At 36.5% G+C, this 22,739-nt stretch overlaps 2 protein-coding genes across 2 annotated transcripts; one reads left to right on the top strand and one right to left on the bottom strand.

Moving 5' to 3' along the window:
• Positions 1-14,065: 14,065 nt before the first annotated feature.
• LOC104211943 (beta-amylase 3, chloroplastic-like) lies at positions 14,066-17,065 on the bottom strand. Its single transcript, XM_009761087.2, has 4 exons — positions 16,452-17,065; positions 15,674-15,884; positions 15,254-15,364; positions 14,066-15,123 (listed from the first exon to the last, which is right to left on the bottom strand). Exons 1-4 carry the CDS (start codon positions 16,985-16,987, stop codon positions 14,353-14,355), a joined length of 1,629 nt encoding a protein of 542 aa, XP_009759389.2. The 5' UTR covers positions 16,988-17,065; the 3' UTR covers positions 14,066-14,352.
• Positions 17,066-20,996: 3,931 nt separating this feature from the next.
• On the top strand, positions 20,997-21,455 carry LOC138876215 (uncharacterized). The gene has a single exon (XM_070155120.1). It carries the CDS (start codon positions 20,997-20,999, stop codon positions 21,453-21,455), a length of 459 nt encoding a protein of 152 aa, XP_070011221.1.
• The last annotated feature ends 1,284 nt before the right edge of the window (positions 21,456-22,739 follow it).

Genomic DNA, 22,739 nt, shown 5'->3' with positions numbered 1-22,739 from the left:
GGCAAGACCGTTTTGTGAGTGAAGTGGCCTACCATAAGTTCAGAGAATGGTGGCATGTGAGAAAATTGATTCCGGAGCGAAGTTTTGTGGATAGAGACCTCTTGCCTCACAACCCCAATGTGAAAAGACAGTTTAGAGAGAGAGAGAGAGAGAGAGAGAGAAAGTGGGCTAGGAGTACTTCTTAAGCAACTGTGTGGATGCAAACGAGCTCCTAGTTAAGGAATTCTACACCAATGCTGCCCACATCAAGAAGGGCACCAAAGTGACCAAGGTGCAGAATTTGAAAGTGTTATTTGATGGGAAAACAATAAATGACTACTTGGGCTTCAGTGAGGAGGATGAATCACTGTATTTGGAGAAGATGGCCTTATGTGAGGAGGCCCATCCTTAGTTGGCACAGTACTTGGCAATCCCAGGTACCACTGCCGATTGGTTGAATGCGGGAGTGAAGATCTCAAGGAGAAGTTTGAATTTTGAGGCTAAGGGGTAGGAGACATTCGTATGTAGCAGACTGGACCCCACTACCCACGACAACTCACTCCCTCTTCACCAGGCAGTACTGGTAGCATCAATTATGGCGGGGTACCCGATTAACGTCGAGAATGTGATGTCTCGGGTTATTACGTAGGTAGTGAGTGAAGGTGACAGAAACTACCCCTTCCCCAGCTTCTTACCATGTACTTCAGGGACCTAAAGGTAGAAAAGTGAAAATTTGATGTCGAAGTGAAAGCAAAGGCACTGTTCTCATGGTACAACATGCAGGGTGATGACAACCCTAAAGGCAAGAACTACAAGGGAATAGCCACTGCTTCAACTAACCAGTCTGAAGATCCAGTAGTGGTAGTGGCTCCTACTCAGCCTTCTTCCACCTCAGCGGACATGTCCCCTAGTCCATCCACTTCGGTAGTTACAGAATTACCCTCCACCCCAGCCTATCCATTGACTGCCCACCATCTGAGCCAGGCCCTTCTCAGCATCAACAACTGGATGCAGACAGCTTCCTCTAAGATGTTTGTCCTTACTACTATCATGGCAGCTCAGTCGGCACCTCCGCCTCCACAGGCCCCACAGTGTATCGAGGATGCCCTCAAGGATATTTTGGACAGCCAGAAGAAAATCCTTAACACTCAGAAAGTACTTACGGACGTTGTAGATTCTCATGGGAAAGCTCTCAAGGAGCTTGCTAGGGAGGCTAAGAAGATGAGGAATACTCGGGATTCCAAGGAGTTGCAGGTTGAGGTTGACAGGTTGAAGATAGATCACCTGCCTTTGGATTTATTGCTACATGATCTGGTGCCAGCAGCCCATCCCCAGCCAGTGCAGTCAGAGAGGCCTCCCAAGAGGAAGAGGATGATTCCCAGTTCAGATGATGCAATTATCCAGTTGGCAGACCCACCAGAGACTTCCTCTAGTCAGCCACAGGATGTTACCCAGGAGCCTGTACAGGTCCAGGCCCAGGTCCCAACAGCAGAGCCACAGGTCACAGGGAGCTAGTCTCAAGTTCCCGAGTATATTGAGGACCCAGGGACCACTCACGGCCCTATGCAGACAGACGGCCCATATGGAGTTTCTGTATCCTCTTTCCTCTATTTTTGGTGCTTATTTTGTTTAGTTGGCATTGAGGACAATGCCAACTTTCATTTAAGGGGGTAGGACCTGCTTTGATTTGATATGGATGACTGTATATATATGACAACTTTTATTATTTCTTTATTTCTTTTTCATCTTTGGTATGTATATAATTTTATCACTTCATTATATTTTTCGTACTTTTTACTTTGGGTATGTATATAAAAGTTATGTTACATTGTACATATTCATCTCCCTTATTGTATATTCGATTAAACCCCCCCCCCCCTCTTGTAAATATTCATTTTACTTTCCGCAATTTTTCTTTCATAGCTTCTTATTTGTGTTCATAGCTTCTTGTTTTGGATTTTTACAATAAGCCTTTGGTTTTCTTAATGCCACGGTTCTTTCTAAAGGTGAAATTTGTGTGAACCGGGTGGCTCTTCCCGATGATGGATGGAATGACTACCTTCTTAAGGGTTTGAGTCTTTTTTTCCTTTCTGTTTGCTTCCTAGTAGTTAGTGGTAAGGGTGCATCAAGCAAAGCTTCACTTGGACCTAGCACATTTGCCTTTGATCTTATTGTCAAAAACAAATCGTTGTGTATAAGATGGTGAAAGTTGTGACCTTGAGACTCTTGTGTTGGCCGATAATCATCAGGTAATTTTTCGGGACCATTGTGTGCTCAAATCTTATCTAAGATTGTTGTGGGCCCCCGACTCTGTGTCTTTTGCGATCCCATAGCTTGTGTGGTGAGAAATTTGCATTGCAAGTCCAAGTCCCGAGCCATTGGTCTAGAACTTGCACTGAATGTTTGTTGAGGCGAAATCCTAAGTGAATTTTGACTTGAGACGCGATTATAGGCTCTCCTTGATCCAAATGATAGCTTGAACACTTCCATAGCCTACCAATGATAAAATCCCTAGCCAACCCTTTTGAGCCTTAGACCTTTTTCCTTTAAGAACCATAATATAAGCTTTTACCCGTTCTAAAAGATACCCTCTCTTGGCGCCTGATCTTTGCAAAAGTATAAGTTTGGGGGGGGGGAAGACGAGGATTGCAACAAAGTGGTAAAAGGCACAAAATAAAGAAAAGGAAAGACAATTAAAAAGAAAGAAAAGCAAAAAGACAAAAAGAATGTTCAATATAAAAGTGAATAAAGGGATTCAAGAAAAGCAAAGAATGAAAGGTGTGAAAAGTTGAGAAAGGAGAAAAAATTTGAAATGAACAAGAAAGGGTGACAGTGTGTCTCTCTAACCCCTTAGAAAGAAGTGAAATGACTTAAAAAAGTGAAGTGAATGTGTGCCAAAATGAAACAAAAATAAGTGCTTAAGGGAAGATGGAACCTACTTAGACCAAACATTTCTTACCCTGAACCAAAAACCTTCACTATATCTCCACAAAAGCCCTATATGATCTCTAGTTGAATGAAGCTTACATTAGTGGTAACTCACATAAGGGGCAAACATATGGTACTTAGAGTCGGACTTGTGACTTACCCTTGAGAGAGATGAGTGTATTTCCATTAACCTCGTTCTAAGTGCCACTATCCTAAAGGTGAGGTTTGCTTAGGGAGAGTTGATGATGTGTGAGTCTGGGTTCCACAATGACCAAAGTAATAGAAAGAGTTCTTTGATGTATTGAGTCAACTCTTGATACTCTTGTGTCGCACTTAATCCATGGTGTTTAAAAGAGTAAATGTTGTTAATGATTCATTTGTATTGAGGGCAATTGTTAGTCCCAATTGATGCTAGATGAGGTCACTCTAGGACAACTGAATTCTCTTGGATTTTCTCTTAAGGGGTGAGTCTCATTTTAGTTGCTTGAGGACAAGCAAAAGCTTAAGTTTGGGGGAGTTGATAACTAGGGAATATGATACATTTTACACTCCTTCTTGCTTAAGTTTTGATTTAAAATGTGTACAAAATAGTCCCAAAGGCTCACAAGTTGTGCTTGATTGCAGATTTGATCAACAAGGTGACAAGATGTCAAAAAAAACTCAAAAAGGAGTGAAACTTGTACAAGTACCAAGACAAGACAAAGCTTAGTCAAACAGGGCCAAGCACACCATTCTGTGCGGTCCGCACAAGTGAAGTTCAGAGAGGTTGTTATTCAGTCCAAAAGGCAATGCGGTGGCAAAAGGTTTTGTGCGGTCCGCATTGGGATCATTGCAGCCGCACTCGATTTAGTGCGGTCCGCGGAGCCAAGGTTCAGAGAGGTGGTATTTTAGAAGTTGAAGCTCAATGCGGTCTGCGGTCCTTTTTGTGCGGACCGCAATGGAAGCCACCGCGATCGCACTCGATTTCTTGCGGTCCGCATTGCCCAAGTTCAGAGAGCTAATTATTCAAGCCCAGAGCCTTAGTGTGGCCGCACTCAATTTTGTGCGGTCTGCACTAGCCCTGCAGGGATATTTTTGTCCAGGATTTTTAGCCTAGTATAAATAGATTCTTTTCCTATTTTTAGGTCATCAGATAGTTTGTACTGAGAGCTGCGCTCGTGACTTCGTTCCTTTTAGCTATTTCGAGTAATTTTAGCGTGATTTCAACATTGAATCTTCAAGTTTAATTTAGCAATTAATTATTATGAGTTTCTCTTCATCTATTTCTTTATTTTCTTCCTAATTATGAGTAGCTAGACCCATCAGCTAGGGTTGTGGCTCAACCCTAGTATGGGTAATTGATGGGTCTTGTATTTTGATGCTTGATTGTCTATGGGTGTTTGATATTTGGGATAATTTAGGGTTTTAATTGTGAATTAGTGGTTGAAAACACTAGTTTATGCCTAGTAGACTTCGGCTCTTCTTGGGAAAGAGAGACTAAGTCCATGAAATTAGTCCAACAAGGAATTGAGGCGTACTCAAGAGATTGATAGCCCCAATTAAAGGGTTAAACTTAGAGATAATAATACCCGACTTGAACCTTGATTGCTTGTGCAAATTTGCATACCCAATTGGTCTTGAGAAAGTCAATTCGAGCAAAATCACTCAAACTACCGAGAGGTATAGAGTGAGTAGAATCGTGCAATGGTTTTATCATACTCCCCAAATGTGACAATCTAGCTTTAGACTTAAGAATCCGTCAATTGACCACCTAGGCGAAAGTTGCTACCCTAGTGCCTTTTAATCATTTGAACAACTCGCAATAGTTTAACCTTAGCTTTATTTAGTATAATTGAGCATTGTAGTTTTATAAACTTAGAATTATAAATCAAACCAAAAATATGTAGAAGTGCAATTAAGAGCAAATACACAACTCCGCTTTAGATAGACACCCGACTCCAATATCTAGCTCCCTGTGGAAATCGATCCCGACCTTAATCGGGTAAAAGCTGCTCCGACCTTTCTCGCTACTCCATAGCAGTGCAGGTTTGACCTCGATCAATACTCAACAGTGGTCAATTACCAAAAAATTATCATAAGTCTTGTTCAACATGGATAATCATCAATTTAAGCATGGACAATACATGATAAGAGTCACAACAGTCACAGTATAAGATTCATGGGCATGCTGGACACCAACATATAGATACTCGTCAGAGTCGTCACCACACCTATACGTCGTACTCAACACTAACACGTACCAAATAAGACGACAACACGTATTCCCTCAAGCTAAGGTTAGGCCAAACACTTACCTCGATTCCACGACCAAAATCAAGCCTCAAATACCGCTTTCCCTCTAAATTCCACCTCCAATCCGCTTGTATTTAGCCATAATTAACTTAACAACATCAATAAATGCTAAAGAATTCAACTTCAATGCTTAATTATAGGTTTTCTATCATTTTTCTCAAAAAGTCAAAAATTAACCCCGAGCATGCTTGGTCAAAACTCGAGGTTCGGACCAAAACCCATTCACCCACGAGCCCAAATGTGTAATTAGTTTCAGATTCCGACCCCAAATCGAGGTCTAAATCCCCAATTTCCCCCCCAAATATCTAATTCTACCATGAAAGAACAAGATTTAGGCCTAGAAATCTAATGGGTGTTGATGGAAAAAATAAAAGACGAGTTTAAGAATACAAACCTATGATTTGGTGATGAAATCTCTCTTCAAAAATCGCTCAAGGTCTAGTTCTATGGAAGAAAATATGAAATTTTGGTCAAATCCCATGCTGGTTCTATTTTAAATTCGCTGGACAGACCTTCATCGCGTTCACGAGAGGTCTGTCGTGATCGCGATACACAACGGCCTAAGGCCTTCGCGTTCGCGAGTCCATCCACTCATTCACATAAGGCAATTCCCCCCAAGCCATCGCATTTGCGACCCAGTGGTCGCATTCGCGTAGAAGGACAAGACTTCCCTCCCCCAGGTCCCTTGTCATCACGTTCGCGGGATGATGAGCACGTTCGCGAAGGGTACCACCCCAGTGCTTCGCGTTCCTCGCGTTCGCGAAGAAGAAATTTCTCCCTCAGACAATTTTCATTTTGCAATCGCGAGAATTGCTTCGCGATCGTGAAGCACAAGATACCTGTGCATGTGCAACAACAAACAACAGAATTTCCTAAGTCCAAAACATCCCGAAACCTATCCAAAACTCACACGAGCCCTTGGGCTCCAAATCAAACATGCACACAAGTCTAAAAACATACGGACTTGTTCGCGCGATTAAATCGGCAAAATAAAACTTAGAAGTATGAATTTAGCATTAAAATCAATGAAAATCTCAAGAACTCTTAATAGTATTCGGAATTTCTCAAGAAGCTTCGGAATTTATCACACCATAATAGTATTACTTCTCATTCTCAGGCAGAATTAGGGTTACTAAACAAAGTTGTACTCCCAATTGAAAACTGAGTTGGTAGGCGTATCCACCGTAACTACTATTTACTCCTCCGGCATAGGCTGGATATTGTGGGGGTGAAATAATTAATAGGTTGCAATAAAAAAAATAACCAATCATCCAAGGACACATTTTCTTAAGAATGTTGTCCTCACTAGCTATTTTCTAATGGATAAGTGTGTTCCTTCATGACTTGAATGTATGAATATCCAGTGCATTTATATGTTCATAAAATAATACCATTTGCACCTTTGTGTCTACTGTATTTTCTAAAAAATATTTTTTATAAAAATTATATTTAATATTTTCCGCACAACACGTTGGTACGGATACTAGTATTGATTTAAAAGATAATCACAAGAGGTATTTATTCCTTATGACATAATTCATGCAAACAAAAATATTTTCATTCTAATTGTCACTAAATGCAATTTAATTAATTTATATAACCTCAAGGAGTGTTATTAATTCATTACTTTCAAGTGAAAAAAATATAATTATATTAGCAATAAACAATTATTCTTTTGCAAAATATGTTAAATTAGATTATAATATAATATTATTATCATGTGAATTCAATGATTCCTAATTTTTGGGCCTTCCCTTTGGTTTATTTAAGTATTTTACAAATTTATGACACTGCTCTCCTTTAATCAACTGGTTCCCTTGAATGGTAACTAAGACTATATAAATATGTAGCACATATGGTTTTAGTTCTTGTGGGAACGAACTATACTATAATTTGGCAAAGTCCGAGCAGAAGTTTAGATTCATATTGGCCTCGTCGATATATTTCACATTTCTCATCGACACTAGTAATTGATTGCCCGTGTTGCGCACGAGCCCAACAAACATATGCAAAATATTAGACTATAAATTTTGGGATCTTCATACAGATAGACGGTTATTGTTTTCTTTTTTAGCCGGAATAAACAAAATATACACTAATGATACATGATATATATATACACACACACACACACATTTAACGGGCATTTTTAGCTTAAGCAGTGGGATGGACGGTTATTTAATTTAATTCTTTGTACTTTTTCATTATTAAAGAAGTTTTTGTTTTAAGAGTCCATCTCCAAAGAGTCCTAACGTTAATCTTAAACCATCTAAAATAATTGAAAATGAAAAAGAATATAATTTTATAGGTCCCACCTATTAATTGAAATACAAATTTTAAAAGGAGTCTGCTTTATAAGCATGTTGTGCTAATTAACACGAGCAAATTTTTTGCTTAACTTATGCTGAATGATCGGACCTAATATTATTTTTATATAAGATTTTATAAATGAGTATGCTACAAATGGATGAAATTTAATTTGCAATGAAGGATATAAAAATGGGGTTTTCTATATACTTTTTAAAGTTTATGTTGGAGAAGAAAATATTTTAAAGCACATTACTAAAACATTATAAGTTAGACTCTAGCACACTTGTGAATTTACAAGAGCATGTGTCACTTTCACGCGACATCATCAACAATAATGCCTTTTTGGATGTTGAAATAAGTCCCTGGTATTCATTGGATTTACAAAATTGTATAAGTGCATTTACCGTTAAACAAACAAAAGTAGGGGCAAAATAAAACTTAAAAAATTGCCGCAATTCAATCCATTACCTGTACAAGTATACAATGGAAATTAAAAGAAATAATGCTGATTTTTCAGCAAAAAGTCAAATTTTTAGACCGGACAATGCAATACCCTATGCCAGGTAGGCATATTAACGGAGACTTGCTTAACTCTCTCTTATAGAATAAGGGAATATAGGAAAAGAATCTATTAAAAACGCTCCTAACCCAATTCCTTCCTCCATAAAGCACATGTATTGTAAGTGATCTGAACTTGCCCGGATCGACCCTCCCATAGAGGCGTAGATTCAGAATTGAGCCTGAACTGTCGAAGCAAAGTCACTTTTGGAATTATACTTCCTACAATTAATATGTGTTCTTTTATTATCTATAATTATTTGAAGATAAACTTATTGTATATTAACTTAATATCTACGTAGAAACTCATAAATTTTAAAAGCTATATCTCTCTATTGCTTTCATTATCTATAATTATTTGAAAATAAATTTATTGTATATTAACTTAATATCTATGTAGAAACCCATAAATTTTAAAACCGACACCTGCTTCTGTTATTAGTATTGCTTATACTTCATTTGTAGCTGCATAAATTTTGGAGATGAATAAAATAAAAAACAGCAATTAAAGCATACGTAATTGCTGCCAATAATTTTAAATTTATTCTAATTGTCTAATTATTATAATTCCTTAAATTAACAAATAACTCGTTAAAAATCTCCCGTGGCTAACAAAATCTCAATAATTATTCCCAGAAGAAAAACAAAATATTATCGTTAAAATAAGGATACTATCGTCATAGATTATGAATAGTTTAAGTATTTCTATATTTTTAATTAGACGAAACGAAAAAGAAAAAGAAAACGAAAAAGAAAAAGAAAAAGAAAAAGAAAAAGAAAAAAAGGAATATTAACCAAAATAAAACAGAATATTTTAGTTCTGGCCTGTTTTACACCTTTCTGAATCTCGGAAGCTGCGTTAAACCCAGTTCCTAAAACCCCAGAACCTCTCGTACAGAGAAAAGCAAGTTTGATCTGATACTGTTCGATAAATATGCAGAAGAAGAGCTTCACTCTCCTACAGACAATTGCAATTTCAGGTGTATTCTCTGCCGTTTCTGGCTGGTAATTACCTTTCTATGTATCTCTCTCGTACACACATGTATGCAAAAATATGGCTCTTTTATGCTCTTTTTCTATTAGATATAGGGGTTTAATTTCATTAAAAGAAAAAAAAATTGAAAACTGATTTTTATTTGAATTTACAAATTTATTGTTATTGTTATTAATTAGGTATGGGTTCATGTTCGGGAGAGAGTCAGCTCGGAAGGAGCTAGGAGGTTTGATTGAAAGTCTCCGCAATCCCAATTCTGACTCCGTTTCACCTCCCCCCTCTCACTCCTAATTCTAGCAGGTATTCTACACTTTTCTTCTCTATAACCGTTTTTATGTAACATTATTTGATTGCGCACAAGAGTTTTTAGAAAAATAAAATAAAATAAAAAAATACTTTTGAAACTTGTGGCTATGGCTATAAATGATCTTATTAAGGGTAAAGTGAGAATTTATAAGTTAAATTGTTTCTAGGGAGAAGGGACAAATATCTACATTTAACCTCCGTTATATTATCCGACCAAATTTACCCCTACCGTTATACTATCCGGTCAAATTTATCTCTACCATCAGCAAACTTTTAAAAATACCCCTTGATCGGTTAAGTAATCCAAAATCTCCCAATTTTCTTTTATTTAAATCACTTGTTGTTCTTCTTATTCCACTATTTCCAGAAATTACTATTGACGTGAATGCTAAAGTTACCAGACTATACAAATTATTCATGGATATTGTTAATTACCAATGTACCCATTTCTCTTCTTGTGATAATGAGTTTGGAATTGGTTTACAATTTTATTTATTTTTCAATCATATACACATTGTAGAATTTAGTGGGTCTATTTATTATGTAGTATATGCAGCTGATCATCATGTATGTACATGTATATTCGAATATATTTTGTTATTGTCTAGTTAGTATAGAGTTCGATCGACTAACTTAAGAGTGCATAATGCGTAGGGATTTGATTGAAGCAAAGTTGAATTTGACAATGTAAAGTCTCCAAGGAACTTCAACTTCTATCACTAATGCTTGCAAAGTCTCCATATTTTTGGTGCAACGAATTCATTAAAGTTGGGGTATTGTAAATACTTTTGGAATTTAGACAAGCTACCTAATTTGGATCCTTCAATTTACTATACTTTGTTTACTAACTATTGTATTATTTTAATATTTCTTTCTCTTATTTTTTTTCAATTAAGAAAGCAGGTAAATGCCAATTATTTCGAAAATAGTGTATCAAGAAGAAGAATAAGTGACTTAATTAAAATGATAAGGAAAATTCTGGGTCACCTAACGGACTGAGGGATAATTTTTAAACGTTTGCTAATGGTAAAGTTAAATTTGGCGGGATAGTATAACAATAGGGGTAAACTTGGCTGGATAGTATAACGGAGGGTAAATGTAGACAATATTCGAAAGTAGAGGGGTATATTTGGCCTTTTTTGTGATAGACTAAAAAAAGAAAGTGTAGGACGGATGGAGTAATATTTAAGAAGTATTTGGATAAGTTGTTATAAGAAAATAATGTTAACTCCGGAATAGTAATAGTGCCTAACTAATTGGTATGAATGTAATATAACTTTAAGCTACTTAGATGTATCTTTTTTTTTGATAATCGAGAAATCCCTAAGGCTGGTGGCACATGGTTCGAAACTCGGGGTATAAAGGGCCCACCCTCCTATCCTTCTCCACTCTAGCTTATATGTTTTAAGTTAATTGGATTTGACTGCAATGTGCTCAATTATGAATCTTGGAAAAAGGTTACAATATGAATGCTATCATTTCATTTACACTCAATAGTATGTTGACTTGCGATGAATAGATATGATTCTACTTTGATGTGTGATGTGATGTGCTTCTGGTCACAACTAGTGTTTCAAAAGGCATTTTTTGGGCGACCGCTGGGTGAGGCGTACCAAAAACGCATTGAGGCGTACTGGCGGGGCGTAAGTACCGTGAGGCGTGAGCCCCAACATTCTGAGCATTCGCTAGGCGTGAGTCCCAATGTTCTGAGCGTTCATTGGGGTGTAAGCCTCGAATTATTTTTCAAATTTGAACTAAAATTGTGTAAATTTTTTTTCTCAACTTAAATATGCAAAAGTTAACTCTAATAAATTTTCAAACTAAAAATCTCAAAAGCCAAATGTTTTTTTCTAATTGTTTATCCTAATCTCATAATTTACTGCTGAGTAACAAATACACTTAGAACATTTTATTTATTTTTTTGCAAAAAAAACTACAAAATAAAGAGTTTTGTTCTCCAATTCTTACTTTGCTTTTGCACTTGCATTTTCCTTCTTTATGCTTCATTTTCTTCAAATATTTTAATTCTTTATTTATTCTTTTCAAGTTAGTTTTTGATTTCAAAATTTCTTTTGGTATCGCTCTAGGTTAGATATTATTTTGATGATTCTATTTTGGCTATTTGCATTATACAATGAGTATTTGTGATTTGTTATCTAGTTTTAGGTTTTTAAAATATAGTAACTTTATATCATTATTATTTTTATTATTTGAAAAATTAGGAACTAGAATATCATTTTACAACTCTAAGTATATTCTATCATAGTCATTTTATAGGTGTAATGCATCATTACGTCTTTCACTTTTTTTAATTTTATTTTGGTATGTTTCATGCACATGTTAGCATGTTTAGAGATATATACTTTTTTCTATTAATTTTATAGTCTTATTGATATTTTTACAATTTTAATATATTTTTTATTTGTATATTTATTTTATTAATTTATAAATATTAAATATTAAATACTCATGTGGCTTACACCCCGTGCATCAGGGCTTTCGCCTTGCCCCGTGATAGATAAAATGCCTTGCCTCTTGTCCACGCCTTTTAACACACTGGGCTCACAACATGGTCACTACTAGTTTACGATGCTTGCATGTGCTACGGAAAAACTGTAATTACAATTTGCTAAATTGAAGATGACTTTTTGCTTTAGGGATGTTGTTTGTGATGGAAATACTACGAGAACATTGCCCATTTTGGTCGTTTAAGCTTCTGAACTTTTACAGTTTAAGTAAGAGACTTTATAACTTTTGGAAGGTAGGTATATTTTGAAACGACTACAAGTAAGATTTTGGTGAAAGTTAGTGAAGTTACTCTTTTTCTTATTAAAATTTAGAGAAAGTTTGTTTATACAAATTCTTGAAGGATTTGCGAGATGGCCAATCTTTTTGCTATTTCTATTTTCTTGTCTTAGGTTTATTAGCTCTATTTATGAGCAGGTCTTTGACATAGGTCATGGTCTTACTTCCACAAAAGTTTACTTAACAGGTATTATTTTCATTTTTAGCATGGGATAGCTAAGAATTCATTTTAGAAAAAGGAAAGATATTAATTGTGATATCTTTGGATTCTGAAGTGAAAAAATTCCTTGTTAGTTATCAGTTATCACCCGGACAAGTTAGAAAAAGTATTGCTTTCTAGAAATTTTGGTGGAAGTGGCTGAGGAAACGCTAAAATAGAGCTGGAAAGTTAGTTCTGGATATTCACATAAGGTAAACAGCGAATTTTAGGTCTCACAGCAAGGCTTTCTAGCCTGAAGCTGTTGTCATTGACCTTTATGTAATATCATTCAACCAGGCTTAAAGTTTTGTCCCGCCTAGATCACGTTGCTTGATACCATCTGTAGACATGACAAATTTTAAGAGGAAAAATGATATGCAGGTTTTATATTGCCACACATTTTGTCAAGGGTTCAAGACTTGTATGAAAGAACCCATCAAAGTTATAGTTGCAACTGATTAAAATAATTCACATTTCATCACCAGAACTAATCTTGTTATCTTCATAGAAGCAATCCTTTTCTAATCTTAGTCTTCAATTTGCAGGTGCTAAAGAAAGGTAAGATAACACAAGTTTGCATGATGGAAGAAAATGAGTGCCTCATCTCTTCTTGAAGCTGAGACAACTGAAGGCACCTGGACCTTGGTAGAAAGCTCTTTGAGATCGTCACAACAACTTAGATTTCATATTTTTCTCGTTCCTCTGCTGGAAAATTTACTTCCTTGTTCATGATAACTAAATTGCCTGTACTATCGAGATAGAAGTCTGTATAATGATGTTCTTCATTGAGAAGGAAGTAGTGAAATTGTGCTAGATATCAGATATCAATTGTTGACTACTGCTTTACTTTGCCTACTCCATGCAACTATGGAAAATTCTGCAGTAGCAGCTCTTTATCGGGAAAGTTCCATGTTAAAAGTAGTACTAAGTCACATTCTAGTTCTGTAGATTTTGGGGAAGGTAATAGTGTTTTTATGGTTCTGAGGGTTTGAAGGGGGCTGGGCTTTTAAATCTAGCTTCAGTTAAGAAGTATGGCGAATGGAAGTACGCAGTCCATAAATTTCCTCCGTGGGAGGAAAAGTCATGGTAGGCTGTATTATTATTCTGCTTTAGGTTAATCTCTTGGAAACCATGGAATATATCTATGAAGTGCATAGGCTGTGGACCATGTATAAAACAAGTTGATATTGCTGTCACTTATGATTTTTTTCTACAGTACCTGTCTGTTTCTTTTCAGTTTCCTTTGTTATAAAAACACTCAAGATCTTTACATTTTTGTTATGGCTGAGAAGATAACATATGTGTGACAAATATCTTTAATGGGTGAACTTTGTTCAATAATCTTGTCAAATATTCTTAAACATGGCTAAACAGATATTCCTAAGAGGTCCAATGTAATTCTGCGGAGGCTCTAAAGCCTGACTTATCACCATGTTGCTGATATGCTTGTAATCTTTCAGCATAAGTTGTTCCATTGAATGGTTATCTACAAAGGATTGGGGTAGTGGTGATCTTCTCTACTCGAAATGTTCTTTGGACTAGCGATATGTTTATCAGACACTCAAGTAAGTTGCTCGTTGATAATTAATACCTCGAAGGAAGAAAGCAGAAATAATAACGGGAAATAAGTCTGTAAGAAGCAATTGTATGAGGTGTTTTATTTCAATAATAATAAACTTAGAAGGCAGAAAAAAGTTGTTTTAGTACAAAGAAAAGAACATGCCCATTCAAATCTTTGTATGATACTGTCTCATCATTCCAATGACCCGGAGCTTTGCAATCACTGGACCAAAATAGGAAAGATTGACACACTAAGCTTCTTTTTCTTGTCGTCTATAGTTTAGTTTCAGACACAGGTTCAAATTCTTGTGGACTCTTTTAGGTGCTATGAGTATGGCACTTTAATACTTTGTGCCACTAACCTACAATGGGATGACTATATTACCTCTATATAGATGCATATCTTTACATTGTGCTCTCTTTAGCTTTCATAGAATGACTCTTTGATAAATCCTACATAAATGTCTGTCCTGCTTGGGTCACACTCTGGACATCTAGCATTTCGGCCTCCTTCTGACATGCTTTTCACGAATTGCCCTAGATTCTGCCAATTTTCTGGCTCAAACAAGCGTTTATTCATTCTCAAGAATGTAAATGCGCTCAATGCATTTCCAGAACCTGACCTGCTTGTTGCCAAAACCTGAGAATATGCTCCTTCATCGTACCTCTCTAAAGCATTCTCTCCAGCAAGTTCTACTTCAGAAGTTCTAGTTGCATATTTTACTTGTCGAACTAAGCCTTCTGGTGAGCAATTTGCACTCTGGGGCTGTTCACCATCCCTCATTTCCATACATGTAAAGTTAAATACAACATGATGTTTCCCGAACATACGTGCAATAGGTAGATACCCATTTGTGTCTCTCGTATTGTAGTATCCTGCTGTTAGCTCTGCAGCATGTGATCTAGTATTGTAATGCCAATGAATCCCAGCTACCTTTCCAGATAGTTTAGCCCCAGTTCCTTGGTATATACTTTCTGCTGCTCCTAGGATCCTGTCGCCATGCTCCAGTAGCTTTCCTGAATACCACTCTAGGAAGAATTTTCCATATTCACTGTTCCATGTTCCATCATTTTGGAAAAATCCAGTATCCTCAGGAAATTGGTTGTACTTTCCTGAGTCATGAGGCCCTCCCTGGCCCCAGTCATCCTTTCCTGCCGCCTTGGCAGATGCTGCCAATGAAGCTCTCATGTACTGTGTTGACAAAAAAGAAGTTAGTTTATTTTTTCCAGCTTCTGAAGGTCTTTCTATTTTTTTCTGAGATTTACTTATGTAAGGAAAAACGATTTTATTAATATCTCTGACAATAGATGCAAAAAGTTACCTTGTCATAGTTCTGGAATTCTCCAATTCCAGGAAATCTCCAAGTACCATTGCTTTCCGGATAGGATGGATATCTTAGCTCCCCACACGGACCCAATCCCACTTGAATCTCCTGTAGAAGAAAATAGAATGTCAATTTCAAGTTTTCCTACCATTTTAGCTTGGAAAATATAATAGGAGTATAACACCCAAGGGTGTGGCCTAGTGGCCAATGAAATATTTTGAGAACCATGAGGTTTCAGATTCAAATCCTAGCGGAGATAAAAACACTAGGTTATCTTTTGCATGCTGTGTGTTTATTTTTCTAAAGCTTGTGCTTGTTCTTTTCAGTTACTGTTGCTTTAGAGTTTGGTAGATTAGTAGGAAGTCTCCTATTGAAGTAAATAATATTGGTTATGTGATTGTATAGCAGAAGTCTTACCACTATGACATCTCCCAAGTAATCGTTGAATCTTTCTCTGAAGCTCCTCATATAGTCAGCGTATACCTGAATGGGTGTCCTTCCATTGAGTACTGGTAACATATCACAACCTAAGGAAATATACTCTGGATTTCTCCTGCCTGATCTATCTGTGTAGACGAGATCTGGATTCTTCCCGATATCTTCAAGTACCCACGGAGGTAGGGGAATACTGCAAAATTCACTACAATTTTTAGCGACAGTTTGATTTCTTCTAGAACTATGATTCTGAATAGCGAGAAGAAATTCCAGTTTCACTTGAAGTATTCACTTGTAAGCTATTAAGTATTACTTTGGATTGCAGCAGACTGTCTTTTGCCAAAGATTATAATTTTGTTAACCATTTCATGCAAGGACTGAGAACTTGAAGAAAGCTGAGATTCTATAGGGGTATTGGATTATTTGAGAAAAATAATAATTGTCTATTCCCTTTAAAAGCTTTGGGAAACACTACTAAGATGACAGGAATTGCCTTACTGGTGTTGTGATTTGTGAATATGAGAACAGAAATGGTAAACTTCCTAGTTTATCATAACCTAACTAGATATTTCATGATCTATGCAAATAATGGTGTATTACTACAGTAGATTGTTGGGGTTGAAGATTTACTCTCTCTATAATACTAGCAGCTTATTAGAGCCAAATGGAAATAGAGCAGAATACAGATTGTGATAAAGCCAGATATGGTGTAATTGAATATTTATTCAAGCATAATACATAAACTGCATTTTATTAGTACCTGCAAGAGTCTCCAACATTTCCACCACACTGGTGAAAAGACATGACAACTTGAAGTTTCAAGCCATGTTCTTTACACATCTTGACAAGCTCAGCATAACCTTCCCAGTTATACTTATGGGGTCCATCTTTTTCAACCAAACCCCACCAAGCATCCACCATTACTCCTTCAACTCCAGCACTTCTCAAGGCAATCAAACTCGCATTCATCAATCGCGGCTTGTTCAATTTCCCTCCCATGGTTACGGTATCAAGTGGCAGCATCACAAAAACAGGTACTGCTGTACTGTTATTGCTGTGAGTAGTTGTTAGCACATGAAGTTTTTCTCTTTTCTCATTTTTCCTCCCTTCTATGGGATTACCGATAACTCTCTCATGAGAGAGGTGAGCTTCTTGCATGGAACTCTTTGTTATGAGAAGGCAAGATGGCTTCGTTTGTGCAAACGAAACCATGCCTAAGAAATCATCAGGTGTTTTAATACCTTTGGTTTCTTTTATATTGATAAAAGAAGTTGAAGAATGAACTGCTAAAGTCATTTGTTTTTTTTTAAAATAGAAAATGTAAGACTTGCTGTTTTTGATAATAGAAGATGTAAGAATTGATGAAGTTGTGGTTGTATACTTGCATATTTATAAAGCAAGATCCTGAAGGTTTCAGGTGCATGATTCATAAAGGAGACAAATTTGGTGGGCTCTATTTAGATATTCCAAAAAAGGTGCAAAGGTTTAAAACAAGTCGGCGTACTTTTTCAAGGTCTGTCTTCTACTTGACGTGGTGACACATATATGATATAACTCCTTTTTTTAAACCTTTATGCCCTCAATAATATAACGTATAACGTTGCCGACGTCAATAGGAATGATGGCAAGAAAAAGAAAAAAAATAGAAATTCATTTAAATGTGAAATAAATATAGTCAAATTATACAGAGAGTCGGAGATTATATCGTATGCTTTCCTCTAAATATTACTAGCATTTAATATAGGAGGGGACTTATTGTGAAATTACTTTTTCAATTCTTCTGTTTTCAGCTGTTAAAAGAGTTAAGAGAAAGGCATTTTACCTGATAAAAGAAAAAGAGACAGTTATGAGAAATAACAATCTTATTCTGATTGAAAATAGAATTTAATTGTCCATAATAAGTGAAACTAATCACTTGAAAAAGAAGGCAGACATATGCTACAACATGTAAATCTTTATTAATTGTCTAAAAATTATTTACGTTATCCGTGTATATAAGTTAATTTCTTGAAAATAAAGTAGTCGCCCATGTTGCATGTCCAATATTTTGAGGTAGTTCTTGTAAGGTTTTCTACTTTTCGGTATACTCCTTGTATATGGGCATGTTTTTGCCCTTTTTAATGTAATTTATTACCTTATAAAAAAACTAATTTTATGTAGTTTCCAGGTTTTTCTACCTTTTTATTACAGATCTGCTTACATAATACTTATAGAAGCACTAGAAAATTGCGTTACTGGCCGAAAAGCATGAAAAGAAGTCCTCTTTTTATAAGTTAAAGTAAATCTGAAAAGAATGAATTACTCTCCAGTCCTCAGGAGGTGCATCCATTGACTAAGTGGTCACAATTTGAATCGTCATGTACGAGTTCAAATTTTAATGACCTCAAGTATTTACTGGTATGCAACTCTAAGATATTATTTGCAAAAAAAGGGTTGCCACAATTCTTTTAGATATTTCTAAGATGTTAAATTTCAAGATATTTCTCAAGTTTCAGTTACTTTGTATACCTTCTTGGACTGAGCAATAAGGTATGAAAGCAATGTAACCTAGTCAAAAGAATAATGGGCGAAAGTGAAGTTTCTGTCTTCTTTCCGCACTAAATTCTCAGCCATATTTGTGGTGGTAATCAATGAGTGGTTCTGTTTTGCAAAAATAATGCAACCTCCACAAAAATTAACCGTGTAGCCTATAACTAAAAAACAAGACTTGCTCTTCATTTATACGTGGATATACCCAAAAGAATCTTCATTTTCCCTTATATTCCACTGTTTTGTTAATGTAATTTATTTGAAGATTATTGTGAAGAAATGAAGGATCTATTGAAAAAGTTAAAGCATATGTGGTTATAAGCATAGTATTTACTTTCCTTTTCTTGAAATTTCCTTTTTTTTCCTTCTCAATAATTATTACAAAGTCAGAGGTAACTATTCCTGTTGATCCACCATTACACACTTCTGATTTGTTCTCAAGCGAAAGTTTTTTTTTCTTTTTCTTTTTTGAATTTTGAGTGATAACAAACATGAGAATGGTGTCGTGATGGCTTAGCAGTGTTTTCGGTTTTTTCCACGAAGAGATACTTGGAAGCAATGGAGAAAAGGCTTCTCAAAAGTGGACAATGATGAGTTTGCAATTAAAGTAAGGATTAACTTATAATTAATTTTACCTGTCATCGAAGGCAGTCCGCAATCCCATAAATTTCCTATGTGGGAGGAGAAGTCATGATAGGCAAACAATCAGAAGATCTAACAACGTCTGCCATAATTTTACCTTATTATTATTCTTCTTTAGGTTAATTTCTTATTATTTGCCCTGGTGATCGATGCACTGACGCGCCATATTCAGGGGATGTGCTGTGGTGCATGTTATTTGTAAATGGCATTGTACTGATTGACGAGACGCGAGGCGGTGTTAACAAGACGTTAGAGGTTTGGAGGTATACCCCGAGTCTAAAGGTTTCAAGTTGAGTAGGACCAAGACAGAATACTTGGAGTGCAATTTAAGTGGTGCGACTCAGGTAGTGGACAAGGACGTGAGGCTTGATTCTCAAGGCAACCCTAGGAGAGAAAGTTTCAAGTACCTTGGGTCAGTTATACAAGGAAATCGAGAGATCGACGAGGATGTTACACATCGTGTTGGGGCGAGGTGGATGAAATGAAGGCTCGCTTTTGGTGTTTTGTGTGATAAGAATGTGCCACCAAAACATAAAAGTAAGTTCTATAGCGCGGTAGTTAGACCGACTATGTTGTATGGGGTGGAGTGGTGGCTTGTCCAGAACTTCCATGTCCAAAATATGTAGGTGGCTGAAATGAGTATGTTGAGAAGTATGTGCAAGCATACCACGTTAGATAGAATTAGAAATGAAATATTCGGGACAAGGTGAGCCGTGAGCGTGGCCCCGGTGGATGACAAGATGCGGGAGACGAGATTTAGATGGTTCGAGTATGTGAAGAGGAGAGGCTCATATGCACCAGTGAGGAGGTGCAAGAGGTTGGTCCTGGAGGGCCTGAGGAGAGGTATAGGCAGGTCGAAGAAGTATGGGGGAGAGGTGATTAGGCAAGATATGACGCTGCTCCAGCTTACTAAGGATATGACCATGGATAGGAAGGTATGGAGGTTGAGAATAAAGGTAAAAAGTTAGGTACCCGAGCTTTGTCCTTGTTTGTAACAATAACTTTAGTACATGACTTAGTGTCATTTGTGTATTTTCGTATTCTTGACTTTCGTTATTACTTGTTGTTGCTTTTATTTCGGTTTTTCTGATTGTAGTACCTAGTGTTAGTTTTGTATCGCTTCGGTTTTCTGACTGGTGTGCTTGTTGTTGCCCTTCCTTTTACCTTTCCTAATCTGATGGTCTACTGGAAATAACCTTTTTGCCTTCTTGAAGGTACGGATAAGGTCTTCATAAATACTACCCTCTCCAGACCCTACTTGTAGGATTACATTGGGCTTTGTTGTTGTTTGTGTTGTTTAGATTAATTTCTTAGTAATTGCCATAAAAACCATGGAATATATCTTTGAAGTGTGGAGTCCATACCTACTACATTGAATAAAAGAAAAAGAAAGAGGAGTGATTGACTCACCTACTACATTGAATAAAAGGAAGAGGAGTGATGGACGAAAGAAAAAAAAACTTCAGATTTTTCAAGATTGGGCTGCTGGAATTTGCACATTGATTAACCAATCAAATTGGTTTGGTTGGTGAAAATGTGCCTATAAATAGCAGGCTTCATTTCTCTTTTAAAATACACCAAAATAAGAGAGAAACAATAGAAGTTAGAGAGAGTAATCCATAGATTGTTGTCTGTGAGATAACTAGTGAGTGGTAGTAATATTGTAGTGAGGTGTGTTAAATAAAGAGTGTTATTTTTTTTAAAGTTGTAGTAGTCTCTTGACACTACTGAGTTGTAATATTATAGTGGTAATATTGCTACACTCGGATATTGTATTTTATCCCGCTAAAATATTTGGTGTCATTGTTACTCTCTTGTGTTATTATTATTTGCTGTGGATATTATTCCTGGGCGGGATTATTTATTTTATCCCAACAATGTGGTATCAGAGTCATGGCAAATAATAGTCCGCTATCTTTTCAGTACCCCCGTCTGACAAAAGATAATTATGAGAAATGGTGTCTACGTATGAAAGCCATCCTTGCTCTCAGGATGTATGAGAAATCATAGACAGAGGGTATGCAAAACCCGATAATGAGGAAGCTCTGTCCCAAAATGAAAAGAGGTCTTGGCAAAGACAAGGAAGAAGGATCAACAAGCCCTCACGCTCATCCACCAATGTTTGGATGATGCCATGTTTGAGAAGGTGGCAGATGCTACCACCTCAAAGGAAACTTGGAAGATTTTACAAAATTCTCTTCAAGGAGTTGACAAGGTGAAAAAGGTAAAACTTCAAACTCTAAGGGCTGATTTTGAAGTTTTAAAAATGAAAGAATCCGAATGCATCTCGGATTATTTTTCAAAAGGGAAGGCTGTTGTAAATCAACTAAGAAGATACGGGGAGGACATAAAAGATGTCCGTGTGGTAGAAAAGATCCTTCGCACTTTAACACCTAAATTTGATTTTGTGGTGTGTGCTATTGAGGAGTCTAAAGATTTAGACTCTATGATGGTGGAGCAATTGGAAGGTTCTTTACAGGCCCACGAAGAAAAGATCAAAAGGAGACAAGAAGTACCATTGGAGCAACTTCTTAAAACTCAGGCATCCTTCAAGGATTATGTAGGTGAAACAAGCTATCGAGGAAACGGATGAGGACGACGCCGAGGTCGAGGAGGTCATGGAAGAGGAAGAAGTAATGGTAATAACTTCAACAATGAAGTTAAAATCCACCAAACATTCAGAGGTCGTGGTCGTGGACAAAGAGGAGGAAGAGGACGTGGATACTACCAAGAAAATAATGGACAAAGGTATGACAAATCAAAAATTGAATGTTATAATTGTCATAAATTTGGCCATTACTCTTGGGAATGTCGTAGCAATGTTGAAGAAAAGGCTAACCTTGTTGACGACAAGAAAGAAGAAAATGAGTCAACGTTGTTGATGACACTCAAGGAAGAAGACAGAGATGATTGCAACTCGTGGTATTTGGACAATGGAGCAAGCAATCATATGTGTGGATGCAAAGAGAAGTTTGTGGAGATCAATAAAACAGTGAGAGGTAATGTGTCCTTTGGAGATACCTCAAAGGTTCAAATCGAAGGGATATGTACGATTCTGATTTCCTGTAAAGATGGTAGTCACAAGTTAATTCAAGATATTTATTATGTGCCAAAATTAAAAAGTAATATTTTAAGTTTGGGCCAACTTCTTGAAAAGGAATATGACATCTACATGAAAAATATGCATCTTTGGCTTAGAGATTTAAGTGGAATTCTAATTGCTAAAGTGCATATGGCAAAGAATAGATTGTTTTCTCTGAATCTTAAAACAATTGATGCAAAGTGTTTGAAGGCTAATGTGCAAGATGAATCATGGTGTTGGCACATGCGATTTGGGCACTTAAATTTTGAAGCGCTCAAATCAATGGGAGAAAAGAACATGGTGCATGGGATACCATCAATTAACCATCCCAATCAATTGTGTGAAACTTATCTTCTTGGAAAACATGCAAGGAGGAGTTTTCCAAAGGAGGCCATGTCAAGATCAACCAAGCCGCTCCAGCTTGTCCACACTGATGTGTGTGGATCAATCAATCCACCTTCTTTTGGTAAAAGAAAATACTTTCTGCTTTTCATTGATGACTTTAGTAGAAAGACTTGGGTTTATTTCTTGAACCAAAAATCTGAAGCTTTTGCTGTTTTTAAAAATTTCAAAGTACTTGTGGAGAAAGAAAGTGGCTATGAAATTAAAGCTCTAAGGTCCGATAGAGGAGGCGAATTCACCTCAAACTAATTTAATGACTTATGTCAACTTCATGGAATTCGTCGCCCTCTAACGGTACCTTATTCACCTCAACAAAATGGTATTGCAGAGAGAAAGAATCAAACGATTCTTAATGGCTAGATGTATGTTGAAAGCTAAAAGTATGCCTAAGGA

Source organism: Nicotiana sylvestris, chromosome 8 (genome assembly GCF_000393655.2).
Source record: "Nicotiana sylvestris chromosome 8, ASM39365v2, whole genome shotgun sequence".
NCBI lineage: Eukaryota > Viridiplantae > Streptophyta > Magnoliopsida > Solanales > Solanaceae > Nicotiana > Nicotiana sylvestris.
The sequence above is the reverse complement of the archived record's forward strand: the minus strand, read 5'-3'. Positions and strand labels throughout refer to the sequence as shown.

Excerpts from the sequence above, each read along its gene's own strand:
- LOC104211943 (XM_009761087.2), bottom strand. The coding sequence starts at position 16,987 with ATGACTTTAGCAGTTCATTCTTCAACTTCTTTTATCAATATAAAAGAA. Across the intron at positions 15,365-15,673 it reads ACTTGGGAGATGTCATAGTG|GAGATTCAAGTGGGATTGGG; the intron begins GTAAGACTTCTG and ends TTTCTTCTACAG. Across the intron at positions 15,124-15,253 it reads AATTCCAGAACTATGACAAG|TACATGAGAGCTTCATTGGC; the intron begins GTAACTTTTTGC and ends TTGTCAACACAG.
- LOC138876215 (XM_070155120.1), top strand. The coding sequence starts at position 20,997 with ATGTTTGAGAAGGTGGCAGATGCTACCACCTCAAAGGAAACTTGGAAG.